The sequence below is a fragment of the Temnothorax nylanderi genome, unplaced genomic scaffold (assembly GCF_030848795.1).
Source record: "Temnothorax nylanderi isolate EJ_2023f unplaced genomic scaffold, tnyl_v1.0 TNYL_tig0405_pilon, whole genome shotgun sequence".
NCBI classification, from domain to species: Eukaryota; Metazoa; Arthropoda; class Insecta; order Hymenoptera; family Formicidae; genus Temnothorax; species Temnothorax nylanderi.
In genome coordinates, this window is record NW_027249467.1 from 142,555 (window position 1) to 170,319 (window position 27,765).

General features: G+C 33.8%; 2 protein-coding genes and 2 pseudogenes across 2 annotated transcripts; 2 read left to right on the forward strand and 2 right to left on the reverse strand.

Annotated features, from left to right (window-relative positions):
- Positions 1-36: 36 nt before the first annotated feature.
- On the forward strand, positions 37-7,163 carry LOC139782338 (uncharacterized). The gene is made up of 3 exons (XM_071721331.1): positions 37-630; positions 742-6,056; positions 6,168-7,163. Exon 2 carries the CDS (start codon positions 2,103-2,105, stop codon positions 5,412-5,414), a length of 3,312 nt encoding a protein of 1,103 aa, XP_071577432.1. The 5' UTR covers positions 37-630; positions 742-2,102; the 3' UTR covers positions 5,415-6,056; positions 6,168-7,163.
- Positions 7,164-10,696: 3,533 nt separating this feature from the next.
- On the reverse strand, positions 10,697-14,268 carry LOC139782342 (uncharacterized; annotated as a pseudogene).
- On the reverse strand, positions 13,876-18,989 carry LOC139782341 (uncharacterized; annotated as a pseudogene).
- A 4,054-nt stretch (positions 18,990-23,043) lies between these two features.
- LOC139782326 (uncharacterized) lies at positions 23,044-23,652 on the forward strand. The gene has a single exon (XM_071721317.1). The coding sequence runs from the start codon at positions 23,044-23,046 to the stop codon at positions 23,650-23,652; it is 609 nt and encodes a 202-aa protein (XP_071577418.1).
- The last annotated feature ends 4,113 nt before the right edge of the window (positions 23,653-27,765 follow it).

The window sequence follows — 27,765 nt, forward strand, 5'->3', positions numbered from 1 at the left end:
TTTTCTTTGCTTATAGCACAAAATTTGTTAGAAACGGGTAAAAATAGACGAGGAGAGATTGTGTTGTATGCGGCATCTAGTCGGTCAATCTAGTTGCAAAAATAGTACGGTCAAGCCGTCACAGAGGGTAGCCTATGCGACGATGCAGCAGAGTCGCTGTAATTACGAAATCGCGCGCGAAAGCGGCGCGTGCGGCGTAGCGCACCAGCAACGGATCGCGTGACGACGGTAGGAGAGCGGGACTGCGCATGTGCAGGCGTGCGTGTTCGTGCGTGCAGCTCGCCGAGACGAACATTCGAGAACAGTCAGTCGTCCTGTACGCGTCTTTAGGATACTCGATCCTTCCGCTCTTACGAAATTGAAAAAGCGAGACGTATTTTAATAGCGTATCGTTGTAAACGAAGAAGTCTATCTGGTCTTCCTTACGGAAAGGAACCTGCTGCAATCGGCCCGTCTACAAGGACGTTGTGAGAAGACGCTACGGATAATTGTATGGCTCAATCGCCATTATCTAAGAGAAGGACGACACGACCACGTGGTGAAAATCGGAACACCCGATTAATGGGTTTAGTCATCACGACTATCAGTCAAAAGATTCTCGGTCGGAACAAGGAAAGCCTCAATAATAAGGTATTTTCTTATGCATTCTGCCTTTCATTGATCGTTAATACAAAAGCTAACGTACGGGTTAGCAATCGGATGGTGAACTAATGTTCCTCGTATAACGATCTTTGATTGCAGAATTGTCGAATGGACAATGCGAGGAATACTTTCTCAACAAACGAGAAGTCGTGGACTGTTCAAATCCACGCTACATTCTTTTGCAAAACTGAGCTCAGTATAATTCTTTTACTTTATCTTTTCTTGTGGTTGCAACCCGATTAAATAGTTAATGATCTTTTCTGTAAAGAGCTTAAAATCACATTGTCAAGATTGATTACTAAAAGAGAAACGTAATTACGATATTAACTTGAATCCTGCGTTACACTTGCGTTTATTGTGGTTCAAAACCGCTACTATTAATACTTTTTGCGTTGATAAGACAAAACTTATTATTTGCGTATTATTAATTATTACTTGATTGAATTATCTTTTCCTTTTTCAACTGAGTTCGATTATTACACGCTATATTACTTATTGGATATTATTCTTTTATTGCTTGAATTAATGTGTCAATTAATCTATGAAAGTGCGTTACATTTGACTTGTAGAATTACTCAGAACATGCTGTCTTATCGGAATTCTTTACCTATTTTTGAGAATAGTCAATACTCTTTCGAGCAAGTAGAATGCTATATTATTCAATCACTTCATCATAAATGACTATTATCTGATTATCAGCAAATTGACGCATTACTTCATTTATGATTATTTCTTGTATTATATTCAATGATGTTGATTCGTATTATATTCTTTAAATGTATCTAACATGAATGATCCTTTTTGTGAGATAGACTAAGTCAGAATTATACTTGACTACGTCAAGATGTTCAAAATATGAGCAAACATGATGTCTATTTTCTTTTGATGAGCCTTATTATTTTATACAGGATTATAATATTAATTTCTGCTCAAGAAAGGATTATTCTTTACTGATTATTCTTATTTATTGTATTTAATGCATCTGATTATTTTGTACGAAACATGATTATGATACTTATGTATCTATTATGAAACAAACCTACTTTGTGATACGAGTTAGTTCAAAAATACACAATCTCTTTTCGTCAACTCTAAGGTCAATGTGTCGTTTCCTATTTTGCTATTCATGAGTCCAGGCTTCCGCGCGAGCTTGTGCTTCAAACAATGGTCCTTCGAGCCGGATATGTAATTCCGGATTTGTAGTTTCGGATATGTAATTCCGGATTTGTAGTTTCGGATATGTAATTCCGGATTTGTAGTTTCGGATATGTAATTCCGGATTTGTAGTTTTGGATTAGTGATTCCGGATATTCGGTTCCGGATGTTATTTCTATATACGGTCATTTACTTTATACGTCCGGATACGGAAGCGATACATCAAGTTAAATTAGAAGTACGTGAAAAGCATTCCGCTTGAATAACATCGAGATTGATAACCAGAGATATTACTAAACGGTAAAATGGATTCGATATTCTATCGTATCAATCAACAACTCATGTCGAGTCACTTCATAGCAAACGCTTATGATAATTTCATCGGTGAAAATTCCACGGGAATTACAAGAGTAAGAATAGAAAAGTACTTGTCAACCCTCGTTACTTTTTGGACTAGGTTCAATAAACAACATGACGAACTGTTAACGAAAATCTCTGAACTTGAACTAGTAGAAAGGTTGTCAGCTCTATCTCATTCGTATTTTTCTGAACAAATACAATCGGACACACATGTGTGTTACTTAGCGGTTGTTGAAAAGATTAAAGCTCTTCTCGCTACAGAACGACCGGTTGTAGCAAGCTCTTCGCTGAATCAATCTTTCGATCGATCGATTGTAGCAAACTCTTCGACGATTCAATCTCTAGAACAATCAATGGCAGCAGGCTCGTTGTCAACTCAAGCTCAAAATAAGGATATTTCTAGAACAAACAATACACAGGGTGGATACTTCGTCAGGAGAAGATGCGAATTTAGAATCAAAAACACAGTCCAACCCTGCCGTAACAGAACAGGAATAGGTGAACAGAAATCTAATAAGACCAAGGGACTTACATCGTTTACCTTGAGTTCGCATTTCGGATCTGATTTGAATTTAAATGTTTCTGCTTACATTCTACCTAAACTTACTTCTTCGATCCCGTCGACTAAATTACAACCAGGATCGTGGCCTCATTTGGAGGGAATCATACTGGCCGATCCCGAATTCTTAAAGCCCGGTTCAATTGATTTGATAATAGGCGCGGACATTTGTGGCTCTTTGCTTAAAGGTAAAGTGATAAAAGGTCCGGATGGAACGCCAGTGGCGCAAGCTACCGAGTTGGGTTGCGTAGTTTCGGGGCCAACTACGATTGGAACTCCATCAGTAAATAGACAGAGCTATCACGTATCGGTTAATCAAGAACTTTACGATTTAGTTTATAAATTCTGGGAATTAGAAGAAGTTCCTTCTTCCAAAGTTCCAATCCTGTCTAAAGAAGAACAAGAATGTGAGGACTATTTTCTCTCTACTCATAGGAGAGACGAAACAGGTAGATACATTGTTAAACTCCCGTTCAAATCAAATCCTAATAGACTTGGTAATTCAAAAGATAAGGCTTTACGATTAATCAGAAGTTTATCTGGACGATTCAAATCGAATTCGAATTATTCTAAAATATATTCGGACTTCATGGTAGAGTATCAGGGCTTGGGTCATATGAAAAGAGTTCCTTCGTCACAAGCTGAACCAACTCCGGCATATTATCTCCCTCACCACGGCGTGTTGCGAGAGCAGAGTCTAACCACTAAGTTAAGAGTTGTTTTCAACGGATCAAGTCCAACTACTACGGGTGTATCTCTCAATGATTTATTGCATACAGGTGCTAAATTGCAAATTGATTTGTTCGACGTACTCTTTTGGTTTCGCCTCTTTCTTTACGTATTTATAGCTGACATCGAGAAGATGTTCAGACAAATTAAGGTAGATCCACCGGATTGGGACTTTCAGAGAATCTTTTGGTTAGATGAATTGCTGCAAATCATCATTTTTGTCTTAACAACTGTTACTTATGGTCAGGTGTGTTCACCTTTCTTGGCTTTGCGGACTCTTATTCAATTGTTAAAGGATGAAGGACATCGATTTCCCTTAGCTATTCCAATAATGGAGAAGGGTAGATATGTGGATGAATTTCATGGCGGAGCGGATTCAATTAAAGAAGCTCAACAGAAGGTTGATCATCTGGATCAGCTCTGCATGGCGGGCGGTTTCGTACTGAAGAAATGGATGAGTAATCACCCTGATGTATTGGAATATATTCCAGCCGAGAGAAAGATTACGTCGCATTCTATTTCGTTTAATGAAGGAAATACTGTGCACATTCTCGGACTTTCATGGAATGCTGTATCGGATTCATTTGAATTTAGTTTCGGACTCCCTACATTGAAAACTGTCACCAAAAGGACTGTTCTGTCTACTATTGCTAGATTTTTTGATCCGATAGGGTTTTTGTCACCCATTACTGTTGTCGGTAAGATATTTGTTCAAGATTTATGGTCGGCTAAGTTGGATTGGGATGAACCGTTGCCGGATAGGCTGCTTAAGAAATGGATAGATTTTGTGAATAGTTTACAAAATATGCCGAAATTCGAATTTCCGAGATGGATAGGATTAAAGTCAGATTCTCTGATTGAAGTTCACGGCTTCAGTGATGCCTCGCAGCGTGCCATGGCAGCCGTTGTTTATGTTAGAGTAATTTCGAGCGACGGTAAAATTACAATTTGCTTCATAGCTTCGAAAACAAAGGTCGCCCCGTTAAAAAAGCTTACTATTCCGCGTTTGGAATTGGCTGCAGCTGTTTTGTTAGTGAAACTCGTTTTGCATATCATTAAAGTAATGGAGTTACCTAATATTCCTATTTTTCTAAGAATAGATTCTGAAGTTGCACTTACTTGGATTCTCGGACATCCATCTAAATGGAAAGACTTTGTTCAGAATAGAGTTAGCTTTATTCAAAAGATGTTACCTCAGGCAGTTTGGCAATTCATTTCTGGTAAAGAAAATCCTGCGGATTTGGCTACTCGAGGTCTAACCCCTCAACAGTTATTAGAATTTAGAACATGGTGGACAGGGCCTCATTGGCTTTCGCAACAGCAGTCAACTTGGCCTAATGATTCTTACTCTCTTTCGTCAAGCGAAAATTTAGAGGAAAGACCTATTAAAGTAGCGACTACTCTTGAATCAAAATCCCCAAAAATCTGGGATTTAATTAATAAATATTCAGATTTGACTAAACTTATACGAATAACTGCTCTTTGCAAAAGGGTTGTAAAACGATTTCGAGGAATAAAAGAATCCTCTTTTAATAATCCGTTAACAGTAACCGAGTTGACTGATTCTAAGTTGTTTTGGATCAAGACTGTTCAACAGGCACACTTTTCCTACGAACTTAAGACTTTAGCAGACGGTAAAGACTTACCAAAATCAAATGCCCTTTTGAAACTCACGCCACGACTTGATAAAGATAGACTATTGAGAGTAGGAGGTCGAATTGTCGTTCGATCATTTATCCTTAAATGTGTCGTATGTACTAGGTTTCGCCAGAAAAGAGCACATCAAATCATGGGTCAGTTACCTATTGAAAGGTATCCTACATCGAAGTGGCCTTTAGGTCGGGTTGTTAAGACTCATCCGAGTCAAGACAGTCATACTAGAGTTGTTACTATAAGTACGCAGACTTCTGGATTACAAAGACCTATCACTAAACTTTGTCTTCTTCCTATCAATACAAATACTTTATAGTTGATTCGTTATCTACGATAAACGAAGGCGGGCGGTATGTTAGAAACGGGTAAAAATAGACGAGGAGAGATTGTGTTGTATGCGGCATCTAGTCGGTCAATCTAGTTGCAAAAATAGTACGGTCAAGCCGTCACAGAGGGTAGCCTATGCGACGATGCAGCAGAGTCGCTGTAATTACGAAATCGCGCGCGAAAGCGGCGCGTGCGGCGTAGCGCACCAGCAACGGATCGCGTGACGACGGTAGGAGAGCGGGACTGCGCATGTGCAGGCGTGCGTGTTCGTGCGTGCAGCTCGCCGAGACGAACATTCGAGAACAGTCAGTCGTCCTGTACGCGTCTTTAGGATACTCGAGCCTTCCGCTCTTACGAAATTGAAAAAGCGAGACGTATTTTAATAGCGTATCGTTGTAAACGAAGAAGTCTATCTGGTCTTCCTTACGGAAAGGAACCTGCTGCAATCGGCCCGTCTACAAGGACGTTGTGAGAAGACGCTACGGATAATTGTATGGCTCAATCGCCATTATCTAAGAGAAGGACGACACGACCACGTGGTGAAAATCGGAACACCCGATTAATGGGTTTAGTCATCACGACTATCAGTCAAAAGATTCTCGGTCGGAACAAGGAAAGCCTCAATAATAAGGTATTTTCTTATGCATTCTGCCTTTCATTGATCGTTAATACAAAAGCTAACGTACGGGTTAGCAATCGGATGGTGAACTAATGTTCCTCGTATAACGATCTTTGATTGCAGAATTGTCGAATGGACAATGCGAGGAATACTTTCTCAACAAACGAGAAGTCGTGGACTGTTCAAATCCACGCTACATTCTTTTGCAAAACTGAGCTCAGTATAATTCTTTTACTTTATCTTTTCTTGTGGTTGCAACCCGATTAAATAGTTAATGATCTTTTCTGTAAAGAGCTTAAAATCACATTGTCAAGATTGATTACTAAAAGAGAAACGTAATTACGATATTAACTTGAATCCTGCGTTACACTTGCGTTTATTGTGGTTCAAAACCGCTACTATTAATACTTTTTGCGTTGATAAGACAAAACTTATTATTTGCGTATTATTAATTATTACTTGATTGAATTATCTTTTCCTTTTTCAACTGAGTTCGATTATTACACGCTATATTACTTATTGGATATTATTCTTTTATTGCTTGAATTAATGTGTCAATTAATCTATGAAAGTGCGTTACATTTGACTTGTAGAATTACTCAGAACATGCTGTCTTATCGGAATTCTTTACCTATTTTTGAGAATAGTCAATACTCTTTCGAGCAAGTAGAATGCTATATTATTCAATCACTTCATCATAAATGACTATTATCTGATTATCAGCAAATTGACGCATTACTTCATTTATGATTATTTCTTGTATTATATTCAATGATGTTGATTCGTATTATATTCTTTAAATGTATCTAACATGAATGATCCTTTTTGTGAGATAGACTAAGTCAGAATTATACTTGACTACGTCAAGATGTTCAAAATATGAGCAAACATGATGTCTATTTTCTTTTGATGAGCCTTATTATTTTATACAGGATTATAATATTAATTTCTGCTCAAGAAAGGATTATTCTTTACTGATTATTCTTATTTATTGTATTTAATGCATCTGATTATTTTGTACTAAACATGATTATGATACTTATGTATCTATTATGAAACAAACCTACTTTGTGATACGAGTTAGTTCAAAAATACACAATCTCTTTTCGTCAACTCTAAGGTCAATGTGTCGTTTCCTATTTTGCTATTCATGAGTCCAGGCTTCCGCGCTAGCTTGTGCTTCAAACATTATTAATACTTCACAATAGATACTTCGATTTTTCGATTTAATATTATATTTTATTTTATTTTAAAATATATAGTTTGTAATAATCTTGGCGATCGAGCGAGCAGAAGCCTTACATTAGTATTAATTAATACATAATTTGTACCGTTTTTACAATACATTGTAAGATACTTTTTTCTAATGATGTAATAAAATATAATATTGTAATTAAATGTAATACTATAAAATATATATGTAATGTTATTAAATATAAAACAAACTTTATGTAAGTGTATAAATATATAATATATAATAATTCTAATCACATTTCTTTTCACTTTAAGTTAGGTAAAGATTGACGACAGATCTGGTATTCCTAAAGTTCGTATTCACAGTCGGGATTCTATAACTGCAGAGAATTGTGTGGTTACACCTATTACAAATATATAAGTTTTAGCTGGTTTACACGCTAAGATAAATAACATATGCTATAGCTATGTTATCTTAGCGTGAAAACCAGCTAAAACTTATATATTTGTAATAGGTGTAACTAATTATCTGCAGGTATGGAATACCGAATGCGCGAATACGAACTTTAAGAATACCAAATTTGTCGTCAATCTGTTGTCGCTTCTAGCGACAGATTTGATTTCCGTTTATTGCCGATCTGGCGTCGCTTTTGAAAACAGATGTGGTCTGCGTTTGGCGCCATTTTGTTGGCATGTCTGGTGACAGATTTGGTCTACGTTTGGTGCCAATCGGCTGCCGCTTTGCGATAAACAGATCTGTCCTCAATTTGTTGTGTCAATCTGACGTCGTAAAGTTGTTGTCAGATTTGGTCTGGTGTTGTCGTCAATTTGACTGTGGAATATGTTCTTAAGATTTCGTTCATATGGAGAGCAATTGCGGACACAGAAGGCCATGGCTTTGGCATTATTGTTTTGCTGGCATTTGTTCCCCTTTTGGCAACATCCCACAACCAAAATGTTTGCTGGGTAGTTACCCAGATAGCCAAGTCTGTCGAAAACAGATTTTGTAAAATATTGCTACAAATGTTGTTGACAAGAAGGATACAAATTTAATACAGAATTTGATTTAACAAATAATGTCGACATAATGCTAGCAAATATGTAACAAAATCTGCTGACATAATTAGATAGCAAATTGCCAACAAAGTACGGGCAAATGTGGCCATGTAACCAGACAGCAAATTGGCAGCAAAAACTGAGCAAAATTTGCGTTGAGCACTCTAACAATAAATTGGCGGCAAAAATCGAGCAAAATCTGTGTAGCGTTGCCTGACGACACTTTGGCGGCAATATACGGGCAAATATACTCATATAACCAAACAGCAAATTGGCGGTAAAAACCGGGTAAGATTTGCGTCGAGCACTCTGACGATAAATTGGCGACAAAAACCGAGCAAGATCTGCGCAGCGTTATCTGATGACACATTAGCGACAAAATACGCGCAAGGTCTGCGCAGCGCTGTCTAATGATAAATTGGTGCAAAAATCGAGCAAGGTCTGCACAGTGCTGCGTAACGACAAATTGGTGGCAAAAATCGAGCAAGCTTTGTGTAGTGTTGTCTGATGACAAATTGGCGGCAAAAACCGAGCAAGACCTATCACAATTTAACGATATATTGATATTAATTATATATTTTTTTGTTCTTATATATACACTGAAAAAAAAATTTATTACAATCAACGAAATTTGACTTGATTCAAGTAAATGATTTACTCCAATAGTCCTAATCACATATTTATTTGAATCAAGAATACAATTTGTCTTTGGAACAAATAAATATTTCCTAGAAAATGAAAAATTATGAATTGAAATGCAATAAATATTTCATTGGTTCAAGACAATCAGATCTTGCCTCAAGATCTGCATTTCTGAAATCAAATAAATATTAATCTAAAGAAAATAAATATTTACTTGAGAATACAAAACCATTTCGATTTATGAATTAAAATGCAATAAATTTTTGCCTACTTATAGTAAATATTTCGTTAATTCAAGACAATCAGATCTTGCCTCAAGATCTGCATTTCTTAAATCAAATAAATATTAACCTAAAGAAAATAAATATTTACTTGAGAATACAAAACCATTTCGATTTATGAATTGAAATGCAATACATTTTTGCCTACTTATAGTAAATATTTCGTTGATTCAAGACAATAACATCTTGCTTCAAGATCTGCATTTTTTAGATCAAATAAATATTGTAGCGGGGCGAAGCTAGGTAATTCGGACTTTGACCAAAACGCTTGGTTGTTTCGCGCATTGACCAGTCAATCCTAGGAACGCCCGCGCTACGGGCTTTGACCATAACATATATTATATTGCCTTCGACTCAATGTTTCTAAATGTTTTGTTATACATTTTACCCACAAACATAACCCACTTCTGTATGACTACATTCTTGATGGTTTACCACTCTCAATAAAGCATAATGCTCGTGATCTCGGAGTTTTGTTTTGCGCCGACTTATCATTTAACAATCACATTCAACTTATTGTTTCATCTGCGTATAAAACACTTGGCTTCATCCTCCGCTGGGGAAAGTATTTTGTAAATATCTCCACTTTAAAACTGTTATATTGCGCGTTGGTTCGCCCGAAATTGGAGTATTGCTCCACTGTGTGGTCTCCCTATTATAAATGTCATATTGAAAAGATTGAACGCATACAGCATAAGTTCTTACGCACGGCAGCCTACCGCATGGGAAGTCCTATGGCTATTACCTGCCATGACTATTATCCCATATCAAGAAGACTTAATTTAATCACTCTAGAGAGCAGGAGATTAATTTCTGACCTAACATTAATTTTTAAATTATTAAACAATTTTATCGATAGTCCTGACCTATTAAAAAATATTTATTTAAATATTCCAATCAGGAACTTAAGACAATCTCCCATTTTTTATGTTGAATATCACCGTACCTACTTTATATGGCGTAAACTCATGTTTGAATAGGATGATCATCTCGGCAAATAATTATGCCAACTTAGTTGATTTCTTCGGCGGCAATGTGTCTTCTTTTAAGCGGAAACTCATTTGTTTACTCTCTTAACATTACTTATTGTTTTCTGACTGTATTTTTTATCTACTTTGTTTAAATTTTTATAAACTACATTCTCTCGTGTATATACTAAAGGGTTTTTTACCCGTAAATAAAGATTATTATTATTATTATTATATTATAGTCAAAGCCCGTAGCGCGGGCGTTCCTAGGATTGACTGGTCAATGCGCGGAACAACCAAGCGTTTTGGTCAAAGTCCGAATTACCTAGCTTCGCCCCGCCACAATATTTATGTGATCTAAAAAATGCAGATCTTGAAGCAAGATGTGATTGTCTTGAACCAACGAAATATTAACTGTAAGTAAGTAACAATTCACTAAATTTTAATTCATAAATGTATATATATTATATAATATCACAATAGAAGGCTTATAAATAAAAACAGATTGAAATATTACGAACAAGTTTTTTATTTATCAATCGGTTTTTTTAATATATATAATTATTAGAAGGTACATAATGTTTTGAATCGGACATAGTATGCACATTTTGTACTCGATAATCTACCAGATTTTCATGGCTTACAAATTCCCACTCTTCTGTCTCTGTGATTTCGAAAGCGCTTAAATGGAAACAGTGTTCTACAATTTGAATTTTGCAGTACAAAAAAAAAATTTTTTTTTCAAAGCCGATTATTATAAATTTTATTTTACCGAGAGAAACGCCAAAATCGTTTTTACTATAATTAATAACGTTATTTATTTCATAACGCGTCCCATTCATCCTTACCCAAGAGTAGCAGTTATAATCAAAAAAATTATGTGAAGGTAAATATTCTTTAAAACTTTCAAATTGACTTGTTAATCTAACTTTTACAAAAGGAATGCCATGAGAAAGATCATCATCAGAAAATCCAATATTACGCACTAGTCTATGACAAAACTGTAACTGATGCTTTACTGCTAAGCTGTACGAAGGGTTTTTACGACTAGTGATAATTTTACTAGTTTCTTTTATTTGCTTGTGCTTGGCTTCGAAGCGCATACTGGACATATTTTTGAGTGGACCGAATGCACGCATAATTCGGGGATAGTGCAGCAGAATATGATGTTTAAATTTGAAGTTACATTTAAATAATTGTTTATGGGATGTTAAGTATTGGAAAACTAATTTTTCAAAGTTTTTAATAATTTCTTCGTTAATAGCTTCTGCTATTGCTATACACACAATTTTACGCATTATTAAATATAATTGCCAATATTTATTATTACTTTCAATTAAATCACCAACGAACAGACAGAGATTTTTTACTAGATAATGCATCTCAGATGCTGATAATATAATTAGTTCTTTTTTAATTGATTCTGATTGTAAAGGTGGTGGAACATTAGAGTCGGAAACGTGATTAAAACACTTAATTCTTTCGTTTAAAACATCTAAAGTAAAAAAGTTCTCTGTATTAATAAAATTATTCAAAATTTTAGCCAAATCGTATCTACATATTCCTTCAAATAAATCGTGCATTGGGTCCACTGAAAAATTTTGAGTTACGTGATAATTTGATATTACATGAAATACGCAATTTTCTCTAACTCCAAAAGTTTTTTCACTACAATGTGTAGAGTAGTTTGCTCTTGTTCTTAACATTTCTGGTTTTTTTTTGTTTTTGTAATTCATCTTTAGGAACTGTACAAACTCGACAACAATGTGAGGAATTAAAACTTTTTGAGAAACCAAGAATTGTATTTAGTCCTAAGTTGTCACCTACTATGTAAGTTAAAATAAAAAAAATGTTCTTTTCCTCTCCATCAATGTTAATAATAATTCCATTATTTTGAAGATCAATGATTTCCTCTATGATGAAATTAAAAATTTGTTTATTCCCTAAAGTGTTGTGATCCTGAGAGTTATGTAATTGCCATAAAAAAATATTTTCCAATTTACTAACATATTCCGTGGGCAAAATTGGAATAGAACAGTACACTGCTCCAATTTTGTTGATGGTTCTATGCGTCCCTAAAGGATTGTTTATTTCGATCTCATCAAAATACAAAATTATAGGAAAAATAATTTTTTTAGCTTGATTAGCTACGTTCGTGTTCCAAAAATCACCTTTCATTACCGAATTAATGAGCACACTTTTATTACATTTTTCTATATGCTTCATTATTGTAGAAAAAACCATTGGCATTTCTAAAAATTTTTTTAACACCAATTTTATAGGTATTATACTCAATGTACTTTTACGGATTACGAAACGTCTTTTACTTTTTAATTTGCCATATTTTAAAAATGATTTAACAACGATTTTTTTCGGCGGAAAATAATTTATTTTACTCAAAAATGTTAACGTCAAATGTTCTGTTCTAAATGTGTTAAAACCATTTTTCATCACGTCTAGCATATTATGTAATTCAATATTTTGAAATTTACATTTTAAAAAATTTAAACAATTATTAACCCATACAGCACAAAATATTTTAAAAATATTTTTTAGGAAGATTAAAATAATTCACAAAAATATTTTTAAAATGTTTCTATGTCCGCCAGATTATGTCAGAAAAATATTTTTAAAAATATTTTTAAAAGATTACAAATAAATATATTCAATAATATTTGTTAAATCTTTTAAAAATATTGCTTCAAAAAATAAATTTCCAATCAGCAATAATTATTGCAAGCAATCACATTTAAAAGATTTTTTTAATATTTGAAAAATATGCATCTTTACATCTTACTTTGGAAAATATATTATTTTGTATATCTATATCATCGCAGCAGTATTGGATGAGCCTTGCGTTGTATTGCTAGCAAAAATTATAATGTCTTGCGAATGTCATGATTTTGCTTCGCCGGAAGCCTGCTTATATTAGCCCCCAAATGAAATTTACTTACGAGTTAGACTTACCATTATGCGCCGCCTAGCGGCGTCGTTGCAAACTAGCACGGAAAGATGCGCTACCATGCATCTTTCATAATTAAGAATATTTCATAATATTTCAAAAATATTTGAAAAAAGATTATAGAACCAATAACAAATTTAAAATATTTTTTAAATATTTTGGAACAAGATTATAAAACAATAAATATATAGGTTTGAATTAATATTTCAAAAATATATTTCAAATATTTAAGAAAATATTGTCTGGGTGATGAAGAAAAACATTTTTAAAAATATTTTTAAAAGATTCTTAAAATATTCTTAAAAATGTTACCACAAAAGATTTTTAAACTATTTTAAAATATTCTTAAAACCATTTTAAAATGTTTCTTGCAATATTTTTATAGAAATATGTAGAAATATTTTTTGAAAATATTTTGTGCTGTATGGGAATGTACGTTGTACATATATTAATAATAATGTCATGAATTACTTTTCTATTTAAACTTCGATAGGCATACAGCTGCGTAACCAAGCAAAGAGCAAAATTGAAAACTTTACTTTTAAAAGTATCAATAGTGAGTTCTTCGTTATTGCATAAAGCTTCCGGTACATCTTTGTCTTTCAATGATTCAGTCGGAATATTTAAATGTTGTAGTACTGCATTTGTTTCTTTAGTTAAATCTACAATATCATTATTCAAGTTACTTGGTACTTCAGCTATTTCACAAGGTAATGATTCTTCGGATAATTTTTGCACACAATGTTTATTTTTTATATGTCTTACTAATGAATGAACACGAGCGAATTTGTAAAAGCAATCTGCAAAATTGCATTGCACTTCATAATTCATTAGTGCTTTATGTTTTAATTTTACGTGGCTCATCAAAGACTCTAATGATAAGAATGAATAGGCGCAGAAAAAGCAAGAGAACATTTTTTTTATATTAACACAAACTTAAAATGTAGCTTACCAACTTATTTTTCAATATCAGTAGTTACATGAATTATCGATGTATAATAAAATTAAATGGCAGTAAAAAATTATATAGTATCTTTTTTTAATTAACGCAAACTTAAAATCTAGTGCATTACATTATTTTTAAGTAATAATCGGTAATGACTCATAAATGTGTCAAATTTGATGAACACAAAATAATTATGAAAGAAATAAAATAAAATTTGGCAAATGAAAATCCAAAAACGCAGTTTTAATAACTAATCAGTCTAATCATGAGATTAAATATTCGAACAAAAAACAAGAAAATATTTTCTTTCTTTTATTAACGCCAACATAAAATCTAGTGTATCACAGTGTTTTTAAATAATAATCGTTAAATGACTTATGAACGTGCTAATTGTGATTAGCACAAAATAATTATGAAAGAAATAAAATAAAATTTGGCAAATGAGAATCCAAAAACGCAGTTTTAATAAGTAATCAATCTAATCATGAGACTAAATATTCGAACAAAAAACAAGAAAATATTTTCTTTCTTTTATTAACGCCAACATAAAATCTAGTGTATCACAGTGTTTTTAAACAATCGTTAAATGATTCATGAATGTGCCAATTGTGATCAGCACATTACATTACTTGTTCCGATCCGACGTTTGCTCCTCTGCAGTATTCCTCTCAGTCAGCTGCTTTAGCACATGTTCAATGGATGAAATATGCGCATCGTAGGGTAAATTGATATTGTAGATTCCTTTTTGAATTAATATCCATAAATGCTCACTGGCCAAAGGATACTCGAGGTTGAACACATGAAAAGTCTTAAAACAGATATCTAAGCCTTGTAGAACTTTTTTAACTTTGTACAACTCGTTGTCAATACAGACATAAACGTCTTGTACATCTTCAATAGATCCTACAATGATCAAGAAAGGCTGGATTGGAAGATTAAGCTCTGCAGCTCTCGAGTTTGTTCTTGCCTGAGTTTCACCATGTCTCCAGGAATCTATAAAAAATGTATAAATACGTGTAAATTTATATATACATAAAAAAGATAATTTTATTGAAAAATATGCATTGAAATGAATGTTTATTAATTCACTTAGTTGCATACATAGTTTAAATAAATTTATACTTAGAAATATTTCTAAATCACAATCCTCAATATTATTGAACTAAAAAGTTCCAATTAAATTTAAAAAATTTGTTATAAATAGATGCATACTAACATTAGCAAATTTTAAGAAAGTATCTTTTGCGAGTCCGACAGATGGCTTGAAGTACTTGGTTTTTATCCTTTTCATTTGTCTTGGTGGAAACAAGTGAGGAAGTAAACTAAGACTCATGGCTATCATGGAATCTATAATATAAATCAATAACTTAAAACCTAATTATAAATTAGGTAGTTCGATATATTTTTATAAATAAATTTCATGTATTTACCATCTGAAACATCTTTAGACTTTATTTTTTCTATAAGAACCTTTGCTGTTCATTTTTTGGAGCTAATAGAGGTATGCTGCTGCAAAGTATTTACAAATTTTAACCAAATATCTTTATCCAAATTCACTTTAGATAAGTTTAAGCATTGAAAATCAGCATCAATTAATTCATGTCCACTAGGGTGCTTATACAGCTTCCATGTTTCAAATATATCCACCAAATTTTTGTCTGTTGATTGTTGTAACGCTTTGGTTCGATAAGCAGAAGTTTTTTTCCAATGATCTAAAACTAGATCCCAAGGAGCTTGATTCTTTTGTAACCAGTCCAGAGCATCTTGAATATCATCTTGTATGGTCTCTGTACGATGTAATATGTATAAAAGTTTTATTATTTAAAAAAAATGATAATGGAAGTTTTCAATATACAAGGCCAAAACAAGCTAACTGTTAAACAAAATAATTTTTACAGCTTATAATTTTTAGTGAAGATAAACTGAAATTTTTTTGTTATTTTTAAGAAAGTACTCATTAAGTTTTTTATTTAATATTATTTCTCTCTCTCTCTCTCTCTCTCTCTCTCTCTCTCTCTTTCTCTCTCTAGTTAAAACTTTTTGAAAAAAAATTATTGATTAGAATAAAATTATATAAAACAGAATGGTATAAATCAATTTCTACGAGGATATAATGCACCTTTTTGCTTCTTAAAAATATTTGTTGAAAATAAAAAACAGTTTTATTTTGACTCAAAGGCCTCTTTAACCCAGGCTATTCCTATATTTGTTTATACAAAAAATTACCTTACCGGGCTCAGTGCTTTGATCATTTGCAGCTTTCGCCTCATTGGTTACTTTAACTAGCAATTTTTTATATTGGGATTGACGGTTCCGCCACATACTCATCAATTTTCCACGAGCAGGTATGGATTTATTACTGGAAGAATCTTTTTTTTGCAATTGGTGGTATGTAGTACGTATTTGCTGCTTCTGATGGGAAGGTATTAATAATCATTGTAACGATCATGTCTGCTAGCGCATTATTTAAGCTACAAACAAAAGTAAAAATGAAAATACATAGATATGTGTGACCTATCAAAAAATTTGCCTTGAGGTGAAGCTCTATTAAACAATTTAAAATTGTTTAATTGTGGTACAATTTGTCTAATAATTTTCAAGTTATAATATAAGTTCCTTTTTTTGTTGTAAAAAAGAGCTGAATCCTTATATGACCCATGCTTTAAACCTGTTGAGTGTCAGTATCAAGAATTTTCAATTTTTTTACATCATAAATAAAAAAAGTTTGCTAGATTTATAATTCTCAAGTAATTATTTTGTTCTCGAGAAATAAAAAAATTGAAGTTAAAAAGCTGTAAAATTGCCCAAAAACTTTTGTTTGAATGGCTGTAACTTCATCAATTTTGAGAAATTGTATGGATCTTAAAAAATGTGCCTTCAATTATAAATATTAAAAAAATGCGATAAAAGAAATTGATTTTTGGCCAAAAATCAGTAGAGCTCCACCTTAATTTAGTACATATTTTTTCTAACATTTTACCTTATTGATCGATTTTCTAAATCTGTTATGATTATGTGACACAGCTTATTCCTATATTTATCATGCACCAAGTTGTTCTGTTCAAACGAGGCTAAAATTTCTTTTCCTATCATAGATTCCATGAGCAGGGTCCTTCAGAGGTTTCAGTGATTGTTTAGCATAAATATTATTATATGAAACATTGACAGAACTTGACGAATTTTCTTTATCTTTTAGTCTTTTAGCTGAGTTCATTGAACTATTGGCCATAGAATCATCATCTCTTTTCTATACATACAAATTTTTCAAAGAAATTTAGTATTTTAATGCCAATGATTTTTACACATAGGGAAGAACAGGTTAAAGGGAAAATAGTATGTACAATAGTTATTGTAGTTCAAATGTATTGCGTTATACAAATTTCAAATAAAAAAATTTCGTTTACTGCATAGCTTTTAAAAGAACATAACTTTTAGCTATTTCTTATGTATTTAGTATAACTTTACAATACTTTTAAATAATTGATAATTGTATTATCACATAAAAAGGATTATAAAAAAATTATGTGCAAAAATTACAAATTATTTACTTTACCCCGTAATCTAGGTTAAAAAATAATTCTTTAAAACTATAGCTTACCTTTTTATTATTTGCATGATAATCATTACTTTCATCACATTTATCTTTGCCAAAATGTTTACGCCAATAGTTAAGGAATTTGGCTCTGTCACCAATAATAGGTATAAGATCATCTATCAATGCTTCAGACATTATTTCTAATACATCCATGCTGATTTTATTTTCTAAAATGCAGTTATAAATATTATTTTTAAATTTGGATAGTATGCAGAAAAAGTTACTTTATTTAAATAAATCTTGAATTTGAACGTTTTTAAACTTTTGTTATAATAGTTTTAGTGGCAATTGTCTACCTGGATAAAAATTATTTCAATAAGAAGTAGACATGTATTCTAATGAAATATAATTAAGAAATAATGAAAAAAATTTATATTTTTTTATTTAAGTACTTCAAATATTCAAGGTGATTTATATAAAATTTCATTGCGATGCAGAGATTAGTTCTTTCAATAAATAAAAATTATTAATTTATTTATTTTCAGAATAACTAAACAATCACACTGATACATATTTTTCAATAAATTACAATTAACTTTCAAGTAAGCGGCCGATTCATCTTAACAATTATTTAATCCAATAAAAACTTAATGAAAAAACATTGTACATCGATAAAAATTCTAAAATAATACTTGTACAGGCATTTTTATTTCGAGCATGTAGGAATTCTTTTACTTACATTCTATTTTGACTAATCGACCGCTAGCTTCAGTCATCAAAACAATTTTTTGCCGAGCTCTGATCTAAACAAAACAACACTTACTTTCAAAAGTTTCCACCAAGTGAGCAAGTTGTAGGTCGTGTAATAAAGTCTTCGTAGTCTCATCAGCCATGATGAAAAAATTTCTTCCTCCAACACACAATACACAACAATATGATGTCGAACAAAAATAGAATCTGCAGGCGTTATGCGAGAAAATGCGGGCTCGCGTCCGGATCTGCTGGCTCGCGGTCTTTCTGACGCGGCGCATTTACGAGGTGCAACCGTGTGAGACCCAATACAGTGTAAGACTTGCTGTTGAATGCGGGCGCGTGTGCCCTCCACGTGTGTCTCACGGTAGGATTGCTTCGCAAGAACGTGGTCGAGAAACTTTGATTTTCCTCTCACTTTATTTATTGAAACGGCCGCAGTGAACCGATTCCGCTTATACAGTCACAGAAACGCGTAACAGATTTCGTATAACGCACACAAGAAAATATATCGAACTCGCCGCGATGTTACGCCTTGAGTCTCGCAGAGCTATCTGAGAGGAAGAGCGCGCGGAGTGGAACAAGATCGGACCGGCACGCAGCGCGCGCGAATCAGCGACTGATACCGAGCGCGCCCGAATATCCGCGAACCGAGCGTCACGGAAGAATGCACGTTGCGCACACGTGATTTGATCGAGGGAGACAGACAGTAATATGCGACACATTTAGTGTACCGAACACTTGCTGAAATCTTTGATTTGAGCAAATATTTTCTTAGAAAAAGTAAATATTTGTTAAACATATTTATCGATATTAAGTATAATGTATTTTCTGGTTTGAAGTAAATATTTTCTGATACCAAGCTAATGATTTCTGGCATTTAAGTAAATATTGTTCAAACATATTTATCGATACTAAGTAATTTATTTACTGGATAAAAGTGAATATTTTCTAATTTCAAAGTAATGGTATCTTTGATTTAAATACATAATTATTTACCAATTATAAAGAAATATATTTTTAGTTTTTAAACACCAACGCTTTGATTTAAGTTAACATTCTCTCAGATTAAGTAAATTATTTTGTAGTTGAATTTTTCAAAAACCAAAGTTTTTATTTTATTTATTCAAAATAATATTTATTTTCATCAAGTAAATATATATGCCTAAAATATTTAATTATGTACAGATATGAATTGCTTGAGTCAAAGAAATATTTATTAAAACAAATATATATTTCGTTATTGAAAGTGATTATTTGTTTGCTTTTAGTATCCCAGTATTACTAAATTGGTTTTCTTGAATTAAATAAATATTTTTTTTATTCAAGTAATTTTAAAACTTAAATTAAACAAATATTTATTTGAAATTGGCTACTACTTTTAAGTAAATGCATTTATTACATGTAAGAAAATTATTTCACAGTTTTAAGAAAATATTATTTGATTTAAAATAACGATTTCTTCATGTGAGTAAATATTTATTAAGGACATAAATTACTTTTACGCAAATAAATATTTTCTTAAAAGTAAAAAAATTTGCTAGATTTTAATAAATAATTATTTAATTCAAGTAAATATATTTCAAGTTAATATATTTACTTAAATCAAATAAATTTTTTTTTCAGTGTATATATATGTATATACATATTGCTAGAACGATAAAAAGATTACTGAATATAAAGTATTTTTGAATACTTTTATGCTCATTATACACTGTTCCTCCTTAAACGCATTAAATTAAATGAACATTGAACAGATTAAATAATGAGCACGCGCGGTCATATAGATTAGCTATAACATGGCTATTACACGGCGGCTTAAAATCCGGTTTAATAACTATATACTCTATATTCTCCAATCCAAAATTTTTTTCTTTGATTATAATAATTATTTAAATATGAGCCTATTTTGATATTTTAAACATTTGAATAAATCTCTTTTAATATACAGGATGTTTCCTAAGTAAGTGAATAAACTTGAAGGGGATATTTTTTGGCTTATTTTAAGAAGAAAAGGTCCTATGTGTTCTAAACTGCTTCGTTTTAAAAATACAGAGTGTTAAAGTTGTGCAAAATAAAACGAAAATTTCGAAATTCTGGAAATCGTTTAAAAATATTTTATTCGCCTTGCTCGTAAATACGCCTTGCTTAACGAGCATTTCCGTTAGCAAGACCCCCAGATAGCACAAGACGTCCTCAGGATCGTCCTGAATATGTCCAGGATGTCCTCAGGATCGTCCTTAACATGTCCAGCACTGGTTTCTGACATTTACCCGACATTAACAAAAAATTATATTCGTATATCCAATTCAAAATGTTATTACTCTTTTTAAACTGAATTTGTTTCTTAAGATGATTTTTGAAAAATTATATATTTGCGCTGGTTATGATATATGTAGACTATATATCTAACGCTTACATTAAATTAAGAAGTAGTCTACCACGTAAGGCAGTTGGCTCACGATCCAGAGGTCCCGAGTTCGAATCCCACCAAGGTAAGTGTGTTTTTCAAATACGAGAAAATATTTATAATCATAAACTGCATCTTAAGAAACAAATTTAGTTAAAAAATAGTAATAAAATTTCGAAATAAATATTATATAATTTTTTTTAACAGTGTTGCGCATTCCTTGCACGGTTTTTGAGGACAATTTGTCGTCGGACAGCGCTACGCAAAGCTTGCTCGGTTTTTGCCAATTATTTGTCGTCAGACAGCACTACGCAAAGCTTGCTCGGTGTTTGTCGACAATTTGTTGGCAGACAACGCTAGACAAAGCTTGCTCGGTATTTGCCGACAGTTTGTTGGCAGACAACGCTACACAAAACTTGCTCGGTTTTTGCTCCCAATTTGCTGTCTGGTTATGTACACAGACTTTGCTAGCAAAACACGAGCTTAAAGATGACACAGATGGCACCGGATTTGACACCAATCTTTGAACGAATTTGATGCCATCTTGGCGACAATTTGCTATCAAATTGCTTACTGGGTACACTTGCGGGGATAAGGGCCCAGGTAGCAAAATGATACGCCAAAGATATCGAAAAGCTAACAAAAAAAGGACTGGGATGACTTTTTAGTTGGCTAAAAAGATTCTTCTTTTGACAACAAAATTGTATCTAATGTCCGCTTAAACGGCGCGTATGGATGTCCGTACGCTAACTGTCGATGTCCGTACGTTAACTGTAAGGCAACTTATAGCGTTTACCAATTGGCAACATATGGTCAACCTGTATCAGCTGCCAATAGGTCAACGTAAAGTTACCGAATTGCTATACCAAAATGCTTTACAGAAATGGCCGTCATTCAACAGATGTCTTATAGATGTCCAAAAGATTAACAAAATGGCATCTAAACGGCACGAATAAATGATGTCCAAAAGATATCTTATTTATGGAATATATAGAACAGGGATAGGTGAATAATAATGATAAAAGTTTATTGTTATCTGAAATATGTATGTACACAATATAAAGTTAATTGTATTATCTAAAATTATGAGTACACAGTTAACAATCAACTAGTATATTTTATAATATAAAGTTGATATAATTATAATTAATATAATATATATTATATCAACTTTATATTATAAAATATACTAGTTGATTGTTACCTGTGTACTAAATAATTTTAGATAATACAATTAACTTTATATTGTGTACATCCATATTTCAGATAACAATAAACTTATCATATAGTATACAGGGTGTCCCATTTTAACTTGGACAGCAAAATATCTCAAAAACTAAGCTCCACATACAAAAATGTTTCAGACAAAAGTTGTATGGTTTCAAGGGGGACATAAGATGGTACCATTGGTTTGACCTTGGATGGTCGTTTAAAGCTCACATAAACGACACCTTTAATTTCTTAAATGGAAATCCCTATTTTTCAATGCATATTCTTGTAGCTAATCTCGAGAGCTTTTCAAAACACTATAATAAAGTATTTTTTCGTTAAGAACTTTTGGAATTATGAGGCTTGAAAGTTCTAGTATTTTGACATAAATTACAAATATCTTGTAAAACATTAAGTTTTCGGTAATGTTACCTTAATAAAGTGCAAAAAATGTGACATAGGACATACTCCTTTCGATCATGATTGCAGACTGAATTTTAGAGGCTCTGCCAAAGCCATGGAATCGCATGCAGCAAACAAACTAGTCAATGAAAGTGATATTTTAAAATCGAAAAATGTCGAAATTGGCATTCTTGTTGGTGACGACGATAGTTCCGCCATAGCTGCTTGTCGAGCAGGTGCTTCGCATTCAATTGCAAATTATCAGATGTCAACCATACATCCAAAGGAGTGAAGAAATGCTTGTATAATATAGAAAAACAGCACAAAGAGTTGACAAAAGACGGAATAACCTACTTTCACAGATGTTTCACATACGCTATGACCCAGAATAGGGGTAAAAGTACAGCTATGGCCGAGGCGATAAGGAGTATCTCTTATCACGCGTTTGATTAGCATGAAAAATGCGGCCAATGGTGTGGATACGTGAAAGACAAGGAAAATTATAATCACAGAATGATTCCAGATGGCTTTACAGACTTAAAATTATTTGAGGCACTTAAGGAAGTCTTTGATAAACTGGCATCAAATGCAGAAAAATTTTCTGTAGGCGCCTCCAGTAACGTAAATGAAAGCTTAATGCAAGTATGGCTAGTAAGGCGCCTAAATCTAAATGTCTAAGCCTAACAGCATCAGCCGATTATTATCGATACGCTTTTGTTGTTGCGCAAAAGAACATTGGAGAAAGTTATCCCCAAATAGCTGCAAAAATGTTGACATTGTCGCCTGGTAAACATCATTCCAAGCACGTTAAGAAAATTTATTCAATTAAAAAACGACGACAAATAACAACAGCAAGTCGTGCATTTAAATTGAGGCGTATGCAATTAAAAAAATATAGAGCTTCTCTACGATACCAAAGAGAACTTTTAGAAGGTGTTACTTACGAAAGTAATTCTGCTTTATTGAAAGAGCCAGCCGTACAAATAAATAAAGAATGTATGAGTGATGATGAAGGTACTATGGAAGAAGATATTCCCATAGTATATCTTGACCTCGAAACCTCAGGATTTCAAAGAAATTGCGATATTTTGCAAATTGCAGCCAAATGTGGTAAAAATTCTTTCGACGTTTATATTCAACCTAGTCAAGAGATTTCTGCAGCTGCCACTGCAGTACATGGTCTTCGAAAATGTCAAGCAGAGTTAATGCTGTATGGTAAACCAGTTCCTTCAGTTCCACCACGCTTGCAATAACAAATTTGTATCAATGGTTAATTTTATTAAAAAAGAAATGTTATATAGCGGTACATAATTTGAGTTTTGATGGACCAAGATTGATTGATTTAATAACAGTTTATTCTTTAAGCGAAGAGTTTGCTGACATTATTGTAGGATTTATAGATACCTTACAGGTTATAAAAAAAAGAAACTAATCGAAAAGGTAAAGGAGAATGTTCAATTACAGGATTAGCAAATTGGCTTAAAATTTCTAGTGCAAATGTTCATAACGCAGTGTAAGATGTATATATTTTAGAAAAAATTATTAGTAAATCTGGTATTAGTTATAAAACATTAACAAAATATGCAGTGAGTTATGCAGAAAAATCACAAAAGTGGATTGTAGATAAGCGCATAAATAGTCTGCTTCCAGATTTAAGTCCATTAAACGGTATAGTGAGTTTAGATATTAGGAAAAAACTGGCACGAGCTTCTATATTAAGGGGGTATTCTACTCTAAAACGCGCTTTTTTCGGGATTTTTTACAAGAAACCAGTGAAAATTGTTAATATCAGCTTTTTATGTATACACAGTAAAAAATTTTGTGTCAATAGAAGTCCACTCTCAATTTTGTGTTAAAATAACTCATTCATCGTGTTATTTTTGACATTTAGAAATGTTATAAATGTCGATATAACATTTCTAAATGTCAAAAATAACACGATGAATGAGTTATTTTAACACAAAATTGAGAGTGGACTTCCATTGACACAAAATTTTTTACTGTGTATATTTTATTATCTTTAGAGAACATAAAAAATATTTTTTGAAGCTGAATTAATGAATACAGGGTGTCTGGTAATAATCGCCGGACCTCTTGTATGCAAGTAGAGTGAGTTAAACCGAGTAGAAAAGTCCTCTATCATTTTGCGAAATTCGCAATACTTATTGAGAAATTAATTGAAAAAGATCGGCCAATCCACGCGAGTAGAAGCCGGCGCGGCCAGAAGAGACGTCCCACATTCCCACCGTAAAGCCCCTTGCACAATGCCAGGCAACAGGCAATAGGAACAGGGAATAGAAATCAGAAATCATGTATAAATGCAGAATAAACAGTGACACAGGCAACAGACACAGAGTTTCCGTCACGTTGGAAATTCTGTGCCTATTGCCTGTTGCCAACCAATCATAGTATTCGAATTTTTTAGGTTGTAATTAACGATTTTTTTGTTATTTCCTGTTCCTATTGCCTGTTGCCTGGCATAGTGCAAGGGGCTTAACCCCCGTACTAGGCGCGCGGCGAAGCAGTGGAAGGGACGCTGCCGCTGGCTCGCGAGCGGCACGTAAAGCTCCTTGCACAATAGCTTTGTCGGCAACTTTATCGTTGTCGCTATCGCTATCGCTATCGCCTATTGTGCAAGGGGCTTAACGCTAAAGCTCCGCGTCGAATTATTCTCTCTCTCTCTCTCTCGCGCGCGCGTACGAAATAAAAAATATTATGCTGTCAGAATAAAACGCCATTCACGGTCCGAGCTTGGATCTTACAATTAGTAGCCTAATAATAATATTTTTTGTGTATTACACATAATTTTTTCTCCAACAATTTAGTAGACTGCGCGCCGACTAAATTGTCTGCAGACTTGCAACACAACAGCTCCCGTTGGAGTAGTAAAATTCTCCCCCTCCCCGTAATTAAATTGATTTGATTTAACTATTACTACGTTTACGCGAGCGTTACTTTTGTAGTAACTTACGATAATTCCTTCTCGTAAACGGGATTTTGTAGTAACTTACGATAATTTACTTCGCGTAAACGTAGTATGTGACGCTAAACATCTAAATAACTGTAAAGAATTTATTGCGAAAATTTTATGTAGTGCACAAAAAATATTATTAGGCTACTAACAATAAGATCCAACTCGGACCGTAAATGGCATTTTATTCTAATTTGATCATGCTGTCATTTCCTCGCCACCTTGCGGTATACAGCACGGCGCATTTTTTTTTAAGTGGTATCCCCAGTAGGTCTAATCCACTCTCATAAAATTTAATGCAACAATTGTTCGAAGTGCCTCCCTCGTTCTTGTAAACAAAGTTCGGCCCTTCGAGTAATATTGCGCGTCGCGCGATACGCCATTTCTGGCGTGATGGTATATTAAAAGCTGCGAGAATTGCTTCTCGTACTTCAGCTTCTGTACCATCACGCCTGTGCTCGATTACGGCTTTAATGTGGCCCCACACGAAATATCCGCACATTAAGATCTGGCGATCGCGGCGCCAGATGATTGGGCCACCTCGACCCACCCATTCTGTCCGGATAATGCGCGTTTAAAAATTCGCGTACTTGCCGAGAGAAATGTGCAGGAGCCCCGTCGTGTTGAAAAATTATTTCTGCTCTTGCATGAAGAGGAATATCTTCGAGGAGAGCAGGCAACTCATTTGAAGAGAAAATCCTTGTATATCTCTCCATTTAAACGGGGCGGTAGGAATAAGGACCGATCTAAAAATTGCCAAAAAAATGATTTTTAAAGCTGCGAAAGAAAATTCCTAAATAATTTTAAATAGCTCCGATGATTAAAATTAAATATGAAAGAATAGGGCAAGGAAAGCCGTAACGGGATGCTCGTGTTAAATTATTTTTAATAAAATTTTTCCAACCATAGTAAACTGCGCGCCGACAAATCGTCAGACTGAAACACAATTTTGGTGGTGTAGTAAAATTCCCTTCCACCCTCCTTAATTAAATCGTTACGATTTAATTTTTGATGCTAAGCATCTAAAAATTGTAAAGAAATTTAGTGGATAGAGAATTTACTACACCAACCAAATTGTGTTTCCAGTTTGACGATTTGTCGGCGCGCAGTTTGCTATGGTTGGAAAAATATTTGTTTATTAAAAATAATTTAACACGAACATCCTGTTACGGCTTTCCCCCTTGCCATATTCTTTATAATAAATTCCTTAACTTACTAAGTAAATTTACTACTTACGATTCGGTCCGCTGTTTTCCCGCCCATACATTTATCGCCCAGCGATATTGAAATGCGCGATCTCGAACGACGCGCGAACGTGCGGATTTTCTCTGCCAAATACAGATAATTTCGTGTATTAAACACGCCATTCGGGGTGAATGTAGCTTCATCCGTCCATAGAATACGGTCGGGGAAAAAATTATTCCGCCGACACTGCGCGAGAAATCCTGTATGTGTTTCGCTGACTGTTAATATTTATTAAAAACTAACGCAAAAACATTAAATAAAGATAATAAAATCCTTCACAAAAATAGATGCGCTGTTCTGATCTCCGGAAAAAGTTGCTGTACTCCCTGATGATGATACGGATGCTGTCTGTTCCGACGTAAAACACTGTGCACTTTGTATCGCGAGAAACCAAGCAGCCGAGACAATAGCGTACGCTGTACCTGGGGTTTTCTTCGAACACGGCTTCCTCGTCGTTTACACGAATCTGCATCGGTGCACCAGCGTTTCGCCGATTTAAAACCACACTTCCCGTATCTCTGGCGCGTTTGCACACACCTCGAAATTACTTTGTCATCGGGATGTCGTTCACGCTCGGGAAATCGTTCCGCGTAAACACGAGCCGCGCCAACAGCGTTTTCTCCGGCTATTCCGTACGCGATAATCATATCGTGTATTCTCTTGCAGTATATCCCGCCATTTCTTATAAATTTTATAAGACACACAGATCGAATTCTGGGCACCTACTGTGTGGAACGACGAGATCGAAAGAAAGCCGCTAACAAATGCTTTATTTGTTCCTAAGGTCATTGTTTCAAACGTGCTCATCAAGCATTTGTTACCGCTTCTTTCGATCAAAACAAATAGGTAACAAATAACTTAGGGCGGCAGTGTGGTCTAGTGGTAGAGCGCCAGACTCGTAAGGAGGAACCAGGTTCGAGTCCACTAGAGCCATGTAAACATGGAATGTTTTTCCGAGGCTGCGCCCCTCCGTGCAAGATAGGCTCTTGTGCGGAGCAAACTGGGCTCCGTCTTTCGGAAAGAGACGTTTAAGCCGTTGGTCCAAAAGGGTTAAGTGAGAGGAGAAAGGGTAGTAGTGTAAGGTTGGGTAACGTTCCTTATAAAAAACGACTTGCAAACCCTGCGGGGATAAGCAATAAAGATAGTTTAT